Source organism: Barbus barbus (assembly GCF_936440315.1).
Source record: "Barbus barbus genome assembly, chromosome: 2".
NCBI classification, from domain to species: Eukaryota; Metazoa; Chordata; class Actinopteri; order Cypriniformes; family Cyprinidae; genus Barbus; species Barbus barbus.
The window spans coordinates 25,131,358-25,147,328 of record NC_136730.1 but is presented as its reverse complement, the minus strand read 5'-3'; the positions used below and the strand labels follow the sequence as shown (position 1 = coordinate 25,147,328).

The 15,971-nt window shown below is 42.3% G+C and overlaps 1 protein-coding gene across 1 annotated transcript; it reads right to left on the bottom strand.

Moving 5' to 3' along the window:
- Positions 1-190: 190 nt before the first annotated feature.
- On the bottom strand, positions 191-5,642 carry LOC306879191 (chondroitin sulfate glucuronyltransferase-like; the record flags this gene model as incomplete). The annotated part of the gene is given in 6 exon segments (XM_079431989.1): positions 191-1,794; positions 2,921-3,103; positions 3,315-3,336; positions 3,338-3,357; positions 3,360-3,942; positions 5,368-5,642. Coding segments are annotated over 6 exon segments (2,355 nt in total). The 3' UTR covers positions 191-522.
- Between the last annotated feature and the right edge of the window lie 10,329 nt (positions 5,643-15,971).

The window sequence follows — 15,971 nt, the reverse complement described above, 5'->3', positions numbered from 1 at the left end:
ATTCAATCATCGGTATTAATGTAAACGAGGTGAAATGCATTCCTCAAGTTTTATTTAAAATGAGTTATGAAGATACTGTGAATGTTGTTCTCTGGTTAAATTAGTTACACATTCATATTCATTCATTTTATGTAGATCCTTAAAGGGACCCAAAAAAAATGAAAAATCTGTCATCATTTACTGATCTTCTAGTCAATTCAAACCTGAATTTATTTCTTCTGCAGAATACAACAAAGAGAACTGGTCACCTTTGACATTCATTTTATAGACAAAAACAAAAAACAAAAGACATTCTTCAAAATGTCTTCTAGGTTCCACAAAAGAAAGACATACATATTTTGAACAACTTTTAACAAGGCAACTTCACCGCGTTTGGCTGAACTGAGATGACTGGAGGATCTGTGCAGAGAAGTTCACAGCATCTGGGTGAAATTCACTCGGTCAATATCAGTAGGTCATTTAAGGCCACCTTAATGAAAATCAAGATGTTTGAGCCATCTTAGGGTTGCAGTAGTAGTCAGTTCAGGTGCTGTTAGCCTGCTCCTGTTCAAACAGAGACATTGCTAGGTGTGATCGAGAGGCCAGCCCCTCGAGGTTACTGAGCACACAGCGGTGATAGATGTCCTCACTGAACCGCGGGTTACATTCTCTGTGCACATACTTCTGAACTAGCGCTGGCTCGACAGCCCGAAACACATGCAGCCCCGAATAACGCACAAAGATCTCGTAGACGTCCATGCTCTCAAGCAACTCGTCATTGTCCAAGATGTCAGCTGCCATTTTTGTGCGGGCAGCCATATAATCTGCATTGTAGAAGCAGGCTTCTTCAAAGACGTGGCGATCAAAGTGGCCATCGCGCAGCACCTCAGACGCAAACGATGAAGCGGCGGAAGGCTGTTGGTCGCGGTAGACCAGAGTGGGACTGTACTCTTGAAAGTGGATGGGGAAGAAGACCTGCCAATTGCTGATAGCATTCATACGGCAGCGATTAAGGAAGTCAGCACTGACTTCAGTCCAAACGCTGGCCAGGAAGAACAGGGTGTCTACTGGGTGCTTCTTGGAGATGATGTCCATCAGCTTGACTTGTGAGGGAACTTCAGTCTTTACACTAATCCAAGGAATTTTTACGTCACTGTAACGTTTCTCTACCTCACCAATCATGGCTTTGACACCTGCAAGGACGTCCGTCTGGCTGACTCTTTGGGCATCGAAGGGGTCATACACAAACAAGAAGGTGAGAAGAGCATTGTCATGGGTATCCAGAGCATTCATGACATACATGTCAAGGAAGTTACCCACAAAGTCTTGATCCTGTGCCGTCACAGGGAGGATCACCTGTACCCGTGTTGCTTCTGTTACATATGGCATTGTTATGATCTCGACAGCACTGAGCGGTTTCAGCAGACTCACCCGTTTGGCGATGACCTGACTGTGACCTTTCTGTGTAAAAGCTTCCAGAGCCAAATCCAGCACGTACTCCATGCCTCGTGTGGGATCGAAGCGCCGGTACCCATTCAGCAGACGCCGCTTACGGAAGCGTAACTGAGGCTGATAGCGTTCATTTAAACGTCCCACTGCAGTCTCCAGGACTGAACTGATGTCTGCCCTGTCCGCACCTCGAAGCTCACACTTTGGAGAGCTGTCGGCACAAGAATAAATGTGCTCTTCGGTGAAGTATTCCCAGTTGATCACCTCAAAGCGGGTTTTGGGTCGGAACGGTGGGTTGATTCCGATGGGCCAGGTGGCTCCGGCTTTGCCCTCTGGAGTGAGCTCACTTATGTTATTGATCTGGTTCTGTGGCCAAAACAACAGAATAAATGTTAACCTGGCAAAGAGAACAAGTTCTCCATTCTTTCATTTTGATTTAAGAATAGTGTGTATGTCAGTCGTCTGTCTGCTTTCTTTTATTATGCAGAAAGGAAAGTTTTCTCCTCGAGTCAAAGTCATCCTATCCAAACTAAATGCAGTTGAAAAGCCGAGGTAGCTCATTTCAAGTTAATTTCCTGCTGTTATGTGATGCGTGATGGCTGCCTGACAGCTGCAAACACCTTGCCCCATTACCTATGCAGCATCATTGCCCAGACAAGAAAAACTATGCATCAAAGCAAGGAAATTTCATTTGGACTAAAGTAATGATTCATCTTTTTAAAATGCAATGTAAATGCTTTAGTCTGACTGAAATATATAATGTTTGCCAAGTCGGACTAATATGCATCGATAATGTGATTGTAAAATGTGTGTTTACTTGCTCCGAAAGACGTACTTAATCTTACAAATATCTGATTACACATTGTGTCATATTTACTTGGAAAAACAGATTAATACTGAGTTGTAGCTCACTGAGGTATATCATCAGATCCTTATTCAGAATGCATATTTGTGTAGGTCTCAGAGAGGCACAGCTAACTCAAGATGCACTGAGGTATTAATGCATTCTTAAACTAAAGCTGCTGGTTCTGGATCAAGTTTTTGCATATGATTCAGCAGATATGCCTAAGGGCAATTAACTTAATGCAAGACACTACAGGAGAACATTCTAAACACTGATACACCATCCTTTCCCCTGTTGATTAATCAAAGTACATCGAGACACATTCAATTGTTTTCTACTACAAGTTTTTGGAAACTCTGAAATCTAAACATTGGATAAAGCTAGCTTCAAAATACTTGTTTTTGTTTAGCATATTAAATGTTAAAGGATTTAAATGTTATAACAGAGGTGTTTTCATCACTCCATCAATCAAAAAATACTTTAAACAGCCAGAAAACGAGCACATTTTTACCATACGTTTAGGAATAAATGTTCTGTTTTAAGGCAAATGTTATGTTACATATGTTATATGAAGTGTCTTTTCTAGAAGTTAGCAGCTTTATGCGAGTGAGAGAATGTTTTCTTCTAATAAGAAGTGCAGTAACATACCTGTAACAGCTTTATTAGTGCATAAGTGCAGTCCAGTTCAATCTGGTTATAGCGTTTGTGTAGGCGATACATCAGGGCAGGTTCAGAGACGGGATGGACAGTGAAGGCGTTCTTAAACTGAGCACTGTCTTCGCGCTCAGGGTCCACGTTCTTCTGCAGCTCAAAGTAACGGTATGTCATCTCCTACGTCATTTTAAAAGATCACAACAACACTGATCATGACCCAGGTTTAAATGGATTCTCTCTCTCTCTCTGTGCTTTTGGTATGGATTAATGGATGTAAACAAAATAACCGAGCACAATACAATAATCACTTTCCATTTTCACTATCACTATGAGATTATGATTATGAGAAAATGACACTGCGGTTACTTCGACGGATATCTCAAACCACCACTGTTTTAGTAAATAGGTTTTAGCTTTTCATTTACAGCCTTTTAAAAAAACATTTCCCCACTTGATGCTTGTCCACACAGCTGAGACCCAGGTAATCGATGATGCAGCGACCAAGCCACTCGTCTGGCTTGACACTGAGGATATCATTTTGACAAGAGTCCAGGTGGGGCTGCAGTCGAGCTAGCAGGCTACGTGACAGCAGATACCCATATCCACCATGGCAATACCGGGCACGTTCTTCACCCCCGATGAACTCCTCTGGCCGTCCCATGTACATATCCTGCCCCGCACTAAGATGATTAACCAGCTCCATGACCCTTTCAGCTTGTGTGTATGTATCATCTTGTGCAAGGTAAAACCAGTCGTACTCATTGCCGTGGTGTTTGTGGAGGTGGCGTATAGTTTCATACATCAGCCAGACGGGTCGGTCATCACCATGAGCAACAACAGCCATGCCATGCGGTGCCTTTGCGCTTCGAAGGCCAGTGAAAAAGAAGGTACGGTGGAAACGGTGAGCTACCGTTTTATTGACAGCCACCCCTAGTGTGTTGAGAGTGGCACGTGAGCTCAGGATACCCACCAGAAGGCGTTCTCGGATGCCCAGCTCTGTGTGGATGTAGCGCGTCCTGTGGCAAACAAACAAAAAGTAGAACATTTACCACCAGTATTTAACCAGTTTCATTTTAGTGTACATAACCACTGCCCTTCAAAAGTTGGGAGTGTTTTTTAAATGTTTTTTTAAGTCTCTTATGCCCAACAAGGCTGTATTTATTTGCTCAAAAACAGTAATATTTTGTGAATATTATTAGAATTTAAATGTTAAATAAATTTAAATGCTTTTTACCTATTTTAATTTAATTTAAAAGTTTAATTTATTGCTATATAATAATTATATAATAATTTATTCCTATGATGGCAAAGCTGAATTTTAGCAGCCATTAATCCAGTTGTACAGCTTAAAAAAATTATTTTGTTGAAACAATGATATCCTTTTGTGCATTTAAAACACTAGTTTAAACTGGTTTAGGCCAAGAATGAGGGGATAGAGATCTAAGCCAATTACATAGCTGAGTGAGACAAATGAGGGACAACTACTATGATCTCTAAAGCAAACAGCTTCAGTGAACCTTAATTAATTAATAAAATAGAATTTGTTATTGGTAATCTGATTATGATGAAAATGACAGTGTGCTCAACTCAAAGTTTTATTAAAACAGTTATTTACGTCTCTAATAGAAGTCAAAACATGTAAAAGTTAAAGACAATTGTGGAGATCAGCCGATATCGTTTTTCTCACAGCATGATTTTTGTTTACATGTCCAATAACCAATATCCAAAATCATTTTGCAATGCATTATATTTCATTATTAATAATGCCCTTGTATTTATGCAAACTTGTTTTGTAATCTAAATTAATGCCAATGTTTTTTTTTTTTTTAGATGTTATGCCTGATGAATAAACAGGCACTTTCTATTTTTTTTTATCTTATTTAATTTACAAGAAGATGCAACACAAACAATTACTAATGTTTCAGTCCCAGTTGACAGAAGTGAGACTAAAATTTCCAAAAATGAGTTTAACTGTTTATCATCTAAACTTCTCTTTGGGCATAAAACACAGCTGACATACATATGCAGCCATGGGTGTTTTTATGAGAGGAATAATAAGGGATTCTATGTCTGCGGCTTCACAAAGTGGTGAAGAATTCAGCTGTAAGAAAAGCACAGAGGCGAGGTGAAAAATACTCGGCTGAGACCTTACTAACTGTCTGCCAAGTCAAACAAACCCCACTCACAAGTCACATTACTATACTGGCTACTGATACCAACATGATCCAAAGGATACAACTGATTTAATATCATTTTAAATACATTTAAATCTACATAGCTCATTGCAAATTTATATTATGGCCTTATGTTCTTAAATACTGAGATCTTGTCTAATTGTTTTATAATTTATATATAACAACTAAAAGAACCATTTCTTACTGAAGTTTCGGTCCTTTTATATAAGAAATGAAACCAAAATGAACTGATATCCAGGGACTCACCTGAGGACTTTCTTGTGTGGTTTGTTGGGGTCCTTGTGATAGGGCACAATGCGAGGCTGGAAGTCCTTATTCCCATCCCCATCTTGACCATCTGGGACATCCCTGATATGACCACTGTGTATGAGTCTCCCATTGCCCAGGTCATCTCCACAAGCCTCATCGGTCTCCCCCTGCGTCCAGGACACCATCAGGAGGCTGAGGCTGCAGCCCAAAGAGAGGCCCAGGATGAGAGGCAGAGCAGGCCGGAAAACAGCCAGGAAAGACGACAGGCGCATGGTGGAGCAGAGGCTCTGCAAGCCAGTGGATGACAAGTCTCGATAGGTCTCCTTAAAGAGCAGTTCAAGTAACAAGTCTTGTCTACAGTTGATCAGAGCATCTGACAGGGATTGTGTAAAGGAAAGTATTTAAATTTCTGACACCATGCATGCAATCTTAACATGACTGGTGAAGTCTTCACAATCAGATTAATGGACGACGAAGATGTCAAGTTCAGCAGTGAAAAGACAAAACAAAAGGAGGAGCGACAGCAACCAATCTGACCTGCCTCTTCACAGTCAGATGGCTAATATCGGGACATATGGGTCTGATTTAACATCCAAACATGCAAAACCGAGACACTACCACTCCCAGTCCGCATAAATTAGTCCACTTTGATCTAGCCAGACCTCCTGCACGCAGTATGCGCGAGCTGCATGTATGAACACATTATTTGAGAAATAAATGTACATTATTAGAGGAGAAATCACCTCCACTGATGATGATGCACAAAGGGTTAACTTAGATCGCTAACCAGTCGACACCATTTGAAGCCAACCAGCATGCACAGCTGACCGAGGACTGAAATATGATAAAGTTCAGGATATCAGGGTATAATAGTTTGTGTGGTCTTAAAAAATAACCGATGATAAATTACATTCAATAAAAAGCCATCCACTGTCTGGCGTAGCTGCTTTGCTTGCGCAGTGAAGCTGAGCAACAGTCACCAGCGATATTTCCCCCAAAACACAAACACAGCAATCCGCCGAGACTGCGCTCACTTCAGATGAATCTTCCGAGGATTTGAAGAAAACTACAAAAACAATCGCGAAATGACTTTCTTGGTTTTGCTGTGAACTTCTCGTCGGTCACGTATCAAGTCTACTACCTATATGTGCTGAAGAGGAAGATTGACTCGATGCGTTAAAACAGACCCAAGGAAACAAGCAGCAAGCGCACAAGAGTCCTGATACCCATCAGCCAGGAGTGACAGGCTCTGGCCGTCAAATGTCGAAGAAATGATTACAGCCAAAGCCCCTTTGTTACAGAAGAGGCAGTGACACGGTGAGGAATATAAAATTATAAATTAAAAGGAAAAAATAACAACAACAAAATAACTGTATAACAATTACCCCTCAAAACGTGTATATTCAACACAGTCTTCAGGGAAAGTAAAACAGCTAATTTAATTGTATTATTTAAAAGAAAGCATATATATATGTTCTAGATGTTTTCTTAGTATGTAAGGATCTACTGTAGACAAACAGATGCTAGACTGAAAACAATTTCCTGTTACCAGAAATCCTAGTAGTTTGGCATCGTTGTATTGCTTTAAGGATGGTTTTGTGGCCCATTACTTCTGAATCAAGTTCATCTGCATTTAGCAATGCATTTCAATAAATTGCTTTAGGAAAAAGACGTGGGGAATTATGAGACCTATCTCCTCTTCATCACAAAGATGAATGCTATACAATAAAACAAACAGAAACGACTGAAGTCACGATGCAATGCAAAATATCTTCTTTGATATAATACATTTACATTTAGTCATTTAGCAGACACTTTTATCCAAAGCGACTAACAAATGGGGACGATGGAAGCAATTAAAATCAACAAAAGAGCAATGATATGCAAGTGCTATAGCAAGTCTCAGTTAGCTTAACGCAGTAAATGTAGTTTTTTTTTTATTATATAAAATAAAAAGAAAACAGATTAGAAAAAGAATAGAGCACGCTAGAGGCCTTATAATATACATCTATAATATGTGGTTTTGTCTGCTTTTAGGCCTACTCCTAGTTTCAAAAGGTCTCAACTGGATTTAAAAAGTCTACTTAAAGGGGATAGTTTTAATTCGGTCATCATTTACTCAGAATATATAATTAAATTGAATGGTGAATGAGATATTTTCGCTTATATCTCATTTTTGTGTTTGACAAAAGAAAGAAAAAAAAGCTGGTTAGGTGATTAAAGATTGATAAAATATTTATTTGGGGGTCGATTCAAGTATTGTAATTCTTCTACAGCCCTGCATGCACATGAGACCCTTTATTATTATAGTTTTACACCATGCATTGGTCAGCATGTGAAGCTTGGCTCGTCTGACCAGCAGGCGGTGATCTGCTCTTCACCAAACACGGTCAGTGCGCGCTGAGTGCGCGAGCCGCTGCTGCCTGCCTGGCGCGTGTTTGATGCTCTCAGAAAGGGACGGCTATTCTGCTGCTATTTTACGCTGTTTCAGCTTGTCAGTGTTTCCTTGAAACTACAGTTATGTTTACATTGTACGTGAGACATAAATATACTGTAAGTGAGGTCATATCTGGCTTTGTTCAGTTTGTATCTGAGCTGAACGTAGGGCCCTGATCGCCTCATGCTGTCACTTCAGTCTGTCACCGGTGCCAGGTGTAACCCTGATACAAATTAAGCCGTGCACGACTGTAAATGTATATATTTTTATGCATATACAAAACTGTAAACTCTTAAACTCCAAAAGAGATGTCAGTAAAGAGCTATAACTTTAGTTAGCTAGCAAGGCCATTATGTCGGTGTTCTGCCATAAGAGATATATGAGTTTAATTTGGGTTATTAAAACTGCGAGGGTGTTTATTTTACGTCATTATATAATACATAGATGGCGTCGCGTTTTCTACAAAAGCGTTGTTGGTACACGTTGTTCTTTTAGTAGTTAGCTTAGCCTGTCTTGGATGAAAGCGGTGAGACATGTTAAAGTTAAGCCCCAGTGACACTCACTTCACATGTACATGATTCAGTTTCATACACTGCCACGGTTTAAGATCATATCAGCCTCTCAGATGACACTCAAAGGTTGAGGTAGTGCTTTTCATTAACTAAAAACAACAGCAGTATTCTATGCAATGGAGTAAAGAAAGAATCTTATAAACAGTTCTCTATGAAGAATGTCCTTATGTAATTTCACAAACCATTGCTTATAAGGATCTTTGCTGTTGATTTAGGTCCAATGAAGTGAGGTCAGCTTAATGACACATGTATAAAATCCCTGTTGAACTCTTATTTGAAGTACTCAGTGACATCATATGTGGGCGGAGTCAAGGACGTGCCCAGACAAGTTCGGTCTACAGAATGTTCTGCAGCTACATCGAAACCGATCATAGTTTGTTCTGATGTGTGTGCGTTATTGAAAACGTAAGTTTATATTGATATACATTGTCTGGAAATATGTAAATGTGTGTGTGTAGACTTATGTATACATATTTGATGTTATATTGTTGGTTTACCACGATATTTATGCACGTTATGAGAGTTCGATCGATAGATCTGTACAAATACATGGTTAAGACCTATGTTTACTGCAAATATAATACTGATGGATCTCTAAGATTTGTATTATCGGATTAGTATTTACAATCGGTACATATTGTTTACATGATGTACAACGGGTAATCTTACTTGGTTGCGTTTAGCATTATATTACGTTGTACTGTCTGTTCAATTACTGGTGCAAGAGTTCCACCTAGCGGCCATTAGTAAAACTACGCTTTGTAATTTCAATTCCCACTTCAGTGTTGCTTTATTTCTTGTAATATATTCACGAGCATTGTGTGTTGTTTGGAAAGTTTATTTACTTTATTCATTGTTATTCTTTATTTCAGAAACCACACACACAAACACACCTACATGTAACAAACTGATTGTGTAATAAATCACTGCTTGAGACCTGAAACTGTCGTGGATCTTTGCCTATCAACCTTCTGACCGAGGTTGAGGACTAGATGTTGGAAAGCCAGTGTATCTTCGCACATACATCTAACAAAGTGGTCCTTCGAGCCGGATACAACATCTTATCCTCATGGCAGCATCTCGAGATTACATTGAAGAACTACAGAGTCTCCGTCCAGGCAGGATTCGACGGATTCCTGGACATATGGAGGACTTTGTACTTACTTCCCAACCACGGCAGCTCGTTCCTCCCCCATTGCAAGAGGATTTACAGCATATGCGGATCAGTGAGACGGTCTCTGCTCCAGCCGATGAGTATCGAACTTCTACACCTGAAAGACTTTGGACTGAGCAGTACACTGAGACTACAAGGTTACGTAGAGTGGAGGAGTGTGTTTGGAATGTTCAAGAGCAAATCAGAGAACTACAAAGCACATTACAAATGTCTCTCGAACAAGGCAAAGGTTCACCACGCATGCATCAGGGCTTGAGCTGCTCCCAAGCTACGGGTGCCGGACATCAGAAGTCAGTCCCTCACTCAGGCAGTCAACAGCAGTTCATCCAGCATCGTAGTGCCAGCTTGCCTTTTCTCTATGCAGACCCGAAACCAGTTTACCAAAGCTCTGAAACCAATGAACTGGCGAAGTACGCTTCTCAAGGTATACCTGCACACTCATCAACCACAGCAATAACTCAGCCACACAGTCAGCTTCCAGTCCAGATGCCACCAGGGTTACTACCTCAGGCTCAACAGCCCTTGTCTCGTCCATCCTCTGTCCCTGTCACCAAGCATCATGTAGAGCAACGTGAGCCTCGCCCAGAGTCTGCTCCGTCAGGTATGATGTATCCACATTATGTTTATCAACGGCCTGGTGATCTTCAGCAGAGTTTCCAACCCCAAGTCCAGTCCTCTCTATCACAACACATCCTTCCTATGACATCACCTACGCCTACGGTGTACCAAACAGTACGTAGCCATCCACCAGCTCATGCACATTCTACAACTGTGCCAAGCAATACTGTGAATCCGAATTACGTGCAATCACAGTTCGTGCAGTCATTACCGCCATTTGCTATAGCACAGCCTTTGATGTCGCAGTATGCAGAACCTCTCCCATTGCAATCTGTAAATTATTCAGATCCATACTCACAGGGCTATCAACCTGTCAGGCCCCCAGATGCAATACCTCAGCCACAGTCGTATTCTGTACCATTCTATTCTACTGTTCAGCCAACAGTTCAAGTTCCAAGCATGGTGGAGATGGCTATCGCTTCCTCTTATGGAATACCCAAACCTAAGCTAATCAATTTCACCACTGGGAAGGAGAGTGATTTTGCTCTGTTAAAGAAGGGACTTGATGGTGTCCTTGGCCCACACCTTCATTTGACAGAGGACTATAAATTTCAAGTGTTACTTGATCATCTCAAATTACCAGCTGCCTATCAGATAGCTAAGCGATATATGTATGATCCCAGGCCTTATACTCGAGCTATGCAAGCTTTGCAACAGCGTTATGGCCAGCCCCGACAGCTGGTACAGGGAGAAATCGGCAACATTCTCCGTACATCTCCATTGAAACCAGGGGATGCTCAAGGGTTTGAGGACTTTGCTTTATCAGTTAGCTCTCTTGTTGGTCTCCTTAACACATTGGAAGGGTCCTCCAGAACTGAGCTTATGTGTGGCTCACATGTCGACAGATTGCTCACCAAGCTCCCATTGTCTTATAGAGATAGCTTTGTTGAGTACTGCATGACCAAAGGCATTCTCCAGAATGGGACTGACAGAACCTACACTCTTCCTGAGTTAGCAGAGTGGCTAGAGAAAAAATCACAAGCACTTCAGATATCGAGGAGAGCAGCTGAGCTGTATAGTTCAGATAGACCTCACATTGAGAACAGAGAGCAGAAACCCCTAAAGCCACCAAAGGTACAGTCCACAATCTACTATGGAATGGATAATGCAACAGAAAGACCCTCCGCTTCAGCTACTTTGCCATTGCAGACAAACAAAGAACAGGTAAAGGTCAAGAAACGGGAAAGCTTTAAGCCGTACTGCCCTTTCTGCAAATGCCAGCAGCATTACCTCAACTCTTGCCCTGAATTTGGCAAATTAAACATTGCACAAAGAACAGCATGGATAAAGGACAACAACCGATGCTGGAAGTGTGGTAGAGGACATGAGCCTGCAAACTGTACTTTGAAAAAGCCATGCTCCAACTGCGGTGAACAGCATTTATCAGTTCTCCACGAGACTGCAACCAACATCAACAAGAGCATTCTTACTGTCAATACAGTACCTCGCACTCTCTACCTTGATCAGATTACTCACTCTGGCAGAGTCATGTTGAAAGTGGTTCAGGTTAGACTTCATAGCAAAGGGAGAATACTGGACACATATGCTATTCTTGACGACGGGTCTGAAAGGACAATAATTCTCCCTACAGCAGTCCATTACCTTGATCTGGAGAAGACAGATGAATCACTTGCTCTTAGGACAATCAGACAAGAGGTTGTAGAAATTCAGGGTGCATCAGTCTCCTTTGAACTGTCTGCCTCTGTGAATCCGAGCATTCGCTATAAGATACACACAGCCTTTACAGCACAAGAATTGAACATTGCCAAACAGTCCTGCCCTGTGGACGCTCTGAAGCGAAAGTTTGCGCATTTGAGAGACATTCCCATTATACCTTTCAAAGAGGTACAGCCCATGCTTCTTATCGGTTCTGATTACCCACATCTTATCACACCGAGAGCGCCAGTACTGATGGGCCCTTTGGGCAGTCCCGTTGCAGTCAGCACAAGTTTGGGCTGGGCCATCCAGGGTCCAACCACATTCCTAGACCAGCCATTGGAGACTTCCTGTTTGAACATCTCGCTGTTTCGCTCTCCCACACAAGATCTATCTCATCATGTTGAAAAACTATGGCAAGTAGACATACTTCCCTTTCAGCCTGTGAAAGATATGACACGATCCAAGCAGGACAGAGATGCTCTTACAATGCTGGAAGCAAAAACAAACAGAGTTGAAGTGGATGGAGTCTCTCGCTATGCAACTCCTCTTCTTCGCAAAAAGAATGCAATGGTCTTGCATGCAGGTCCAGAATCAGTTATGGCTCTCTTAAGGGCCACTGAACGCCGCTTGAATAGAAACCCAGAACTGGCAGAGGTCTACAATAAAGAAATCCACAAACTCGAACAGGCAGGATATGCAATTAAACTCACTCCTGAAGAGGCTAAATGTACAGATGAATCATGGTTTATTCCCCACCATCTTGTACATCATAATAACAAAGCCCGGGTTGTATTCAACTGCTCTTATCAGTTCCGCCAAGCTTCTCTGAATGACCAATTATTCCCAGGACCTACGCTGGGTCCATCCTTGCTGGGAGTTCTCCTCAGATTCCGACAATACCCTGTGGCCATCAGTGGAGACATTCGTTCAATGTTTCACCAAGTGCGCCTCCTTCCAGAGGACCAGCATTTGCTACGCTTCTTGTGGAGAGATCTGGAAAAGGAGAGAAATCCTGACATCTATGAATGGCGCGTTCTTCCGTTTGGCACCACATGTAGTCCATGCTGTGCCATCTACGCCCTCCAGCGCCATGTCATGGACCATCGCGAAGGCAATGAAGAGGTGGTAGACTCAGTGTTAAAATCCTTCTATGTGGATAATTGTTTGCAGTCCCTTTCCTCAACCGATGAAGCCAAACAGCTCATAGACAAAATGAGAGAGTTACTATCAGCTGGAGGGTTCGAAATAAGGCAGTGGGCCAGTAACTACCCAGAGGTAATCGCTCATCTACCAACTGAGGCACGATCGGAAAGCTGCGAGCTGTGGCTGACTGTAAACAAAACAGACCCACAAGAGTCTACGCTCGGGCTCTCTTGGCACTGCACGTCTGATAAGCTTGGCTATCGAAATCGTCTGCTATCAACTGAGGAGCCCACCATGCGAAATATTTATAGAGTGCTAGCCTCTCAATATGACCCTCTTGGTTATATTTTGCCTTATACCACCCGAGCTAAGATTCTTGTTCAAGCTCTGTGGATCAGCAAAAGAGGGTGGGATGACTGCATTGGAGAGGAGATGCTTAACAAATGGCTAGAGTGGACCAATGAACTGCAGTATCTTCCCATGGTAACCATGCCAAGGTGCTATTTCCCAATCTGTCCAGAACCTGACAAAGACCGAATCGAATTGCATGTGTTCTGTGATGCCTCTGAGCGAGCTTATGGTTCAGTGGCATATCTGCGTCTCCAAGACGAGGAGGGAAGGATTCATACCTCATTTGTTATGGCCAGATCCCGTGTTGCACCCAAAAAGCAACTATCAATGCCCCGACTGGAATTATGTGGTGCACTTACTGGAGCCCAACTGGCTAAGCTCCTCTCCACTGAACTTACTCTACACGTCCATAACACCATTCTCTGGACAGACTCCACCACAGTTCTCACATGGATCAAATCGGAATCCTGTCATTATAAGGTGTTCGTAGGCACACGGATTACTGAAATACAGGAGTTGACCAATTCCGATAACTGGAGATATGTGGACTCGGAACTAAATCCTGCTGATGATATTACAAGAGGCAAATCTCTCTATGAGCTCTCTCGCGTTTGTCAGTGGAACCAGGGCCCTGGCTTCCTTCAGCAATCACCAGAACACTGGCCAACACAACCTACCTTATCTTCCACCGATGAGAATGAGTTAAGAAAGTCATTCTTCTGTGCTCATGTGGCTGTCCTTCAGTCCTCACTGCCAGATCCAGAGCAGCACGCCACGTGGGTAGACTTAGTTCAAGCTACCTACCAGTCTGTACACGGTGCAGCAGCACCCCCAATGGCAGCTACACAGCGCATTGATACTGAACTGCTTCTTCTGAGACAAGCCCAGAAGGATAGCTTCCCTGACGAAGTCTATGCACTTCAGAATGGCAAAGTCATACATACTAGCAGTAGGTTAAATACTCTGTCACCTGAATATGATCAAGCCTTGGGAATTATTAGAGTCGGAGGTCGTCTTCGTAAGGCTGAGAAACTTGAAGTTGATACCTTACATCCTATTGTACTGGCACCCGATCACCCCATCACTAAACTCATTATACAAGACTACGACAGCCAACTACTTCATCCCGGTCCCGAACGTGTCTTTGCGGAGTTGCGAAGAACCTACTGGATTATCCGAGGCAGACAAACCATAAAGAAATATCAACGCCAGTGCAGAGAATGCAGGAAATGGCGCAGTAAACCAGTCAACCCCAAAATGGCTGATCTCCCTGCTGCTCGTCTCCGTTTATACCAGCCTCCTTTCTGGTCAACTGGAGTTGATTGCTTCGGACCATTTACAGTAAAGATAGGCAGAAGACATGAAAAACGCTGGGGAATCATTCTCAAGTGTCTCACCACAAGGTGTATTCACTTGGACCTTCTGCATAGTATGGACTCTGACTCCTTTCTCATGGCCTTACGTCGCTTCATTGCAAGACGAGGCAAACCCTTCGAATTAATCTCTGACCAGGGCACAAATTTCAGAGGTGGGAATCGAGAACTCCAAGAAACATTCTCTGCACTTGAGCCAGCAATAAAAGAAAAACTGAGTGAACAGTGTATTTCCTTTCAGTTTAACCCGCCACATGCACCTCATTTCGGTGGAGCCTGGGAGCGTGAAATCCGCTCTATTAAATCCTGCCTTCAAGTGGTACTGAAGGATCAGATTGTGTCTGACGAAGTCCTGTCTACTGTTCTTGTTGAGGTGGAAGGAATACTAAACTCTAAACCACTTGGCTATGTATCATCAGAGATATCTGACATAGACCCAGTCACTCCAAATCTCTTGCTGATGGGGCGGCGGGATGCCTCCCTCCCTCAAGTGGTTTATGGCACAGGGGAACTGCTTGGAAAGAGGAAATGGCGACATAGCCAAATCATAGCTGACCAGTTCTGGAAACAGTTCATTCAAAATTACTTGCCAAATTTGCAACCCCGTGCCAAATGGCGAGAATCAACACCAAATCTATCAGTGGGGCAGGTAGTTATGGTTATGAACTATCAATTGCCACGAGCCCTCTGGCCAGTAGGCAGAGTAAAAAAAGTCATTCCCAGTAGTGATGGAGCAGTTCGAGTAGCGGAAGTAACTATTGGGAACCGAGTCTACAGTCGTCCTGTTTCTAAACTAATTGTGTTACCAGAGGTGCCCAATGACACCAGTGATACATAACTTCAGAAAACAGGGACTTTTATTTGATTCTAATTTGCTATACAAATTAGGGGGCGGCTGTATAAAATCCCTGTTGAACTCTTATTTGAAGTACTCAGTGACATCATATGTGGGCGGAGTCAAGGACGTGCCCAGACAAGTTCGGTCTACAGAATGTTCTGCAGCTACATCGAAACCGATCATAGTTTGTTCTGATGTGTGTGCGTTATTGAAAACGTAAGTTTATATTGATATACATTGTCTGGAAATATGTAAATGTGTGTGTGTAGACTTATGTATACATATTTGATGTTATATTGTTGGTTTACCACGATATTTATGCACGTTATGAGAGTTCGATCGATAGATCTGTACAAATACATGGTTAAGACCTATGTTTACTGCAAATATAATACTGATGGATCTCTAAGATTTGTATTATCGGATTAGTATTTAC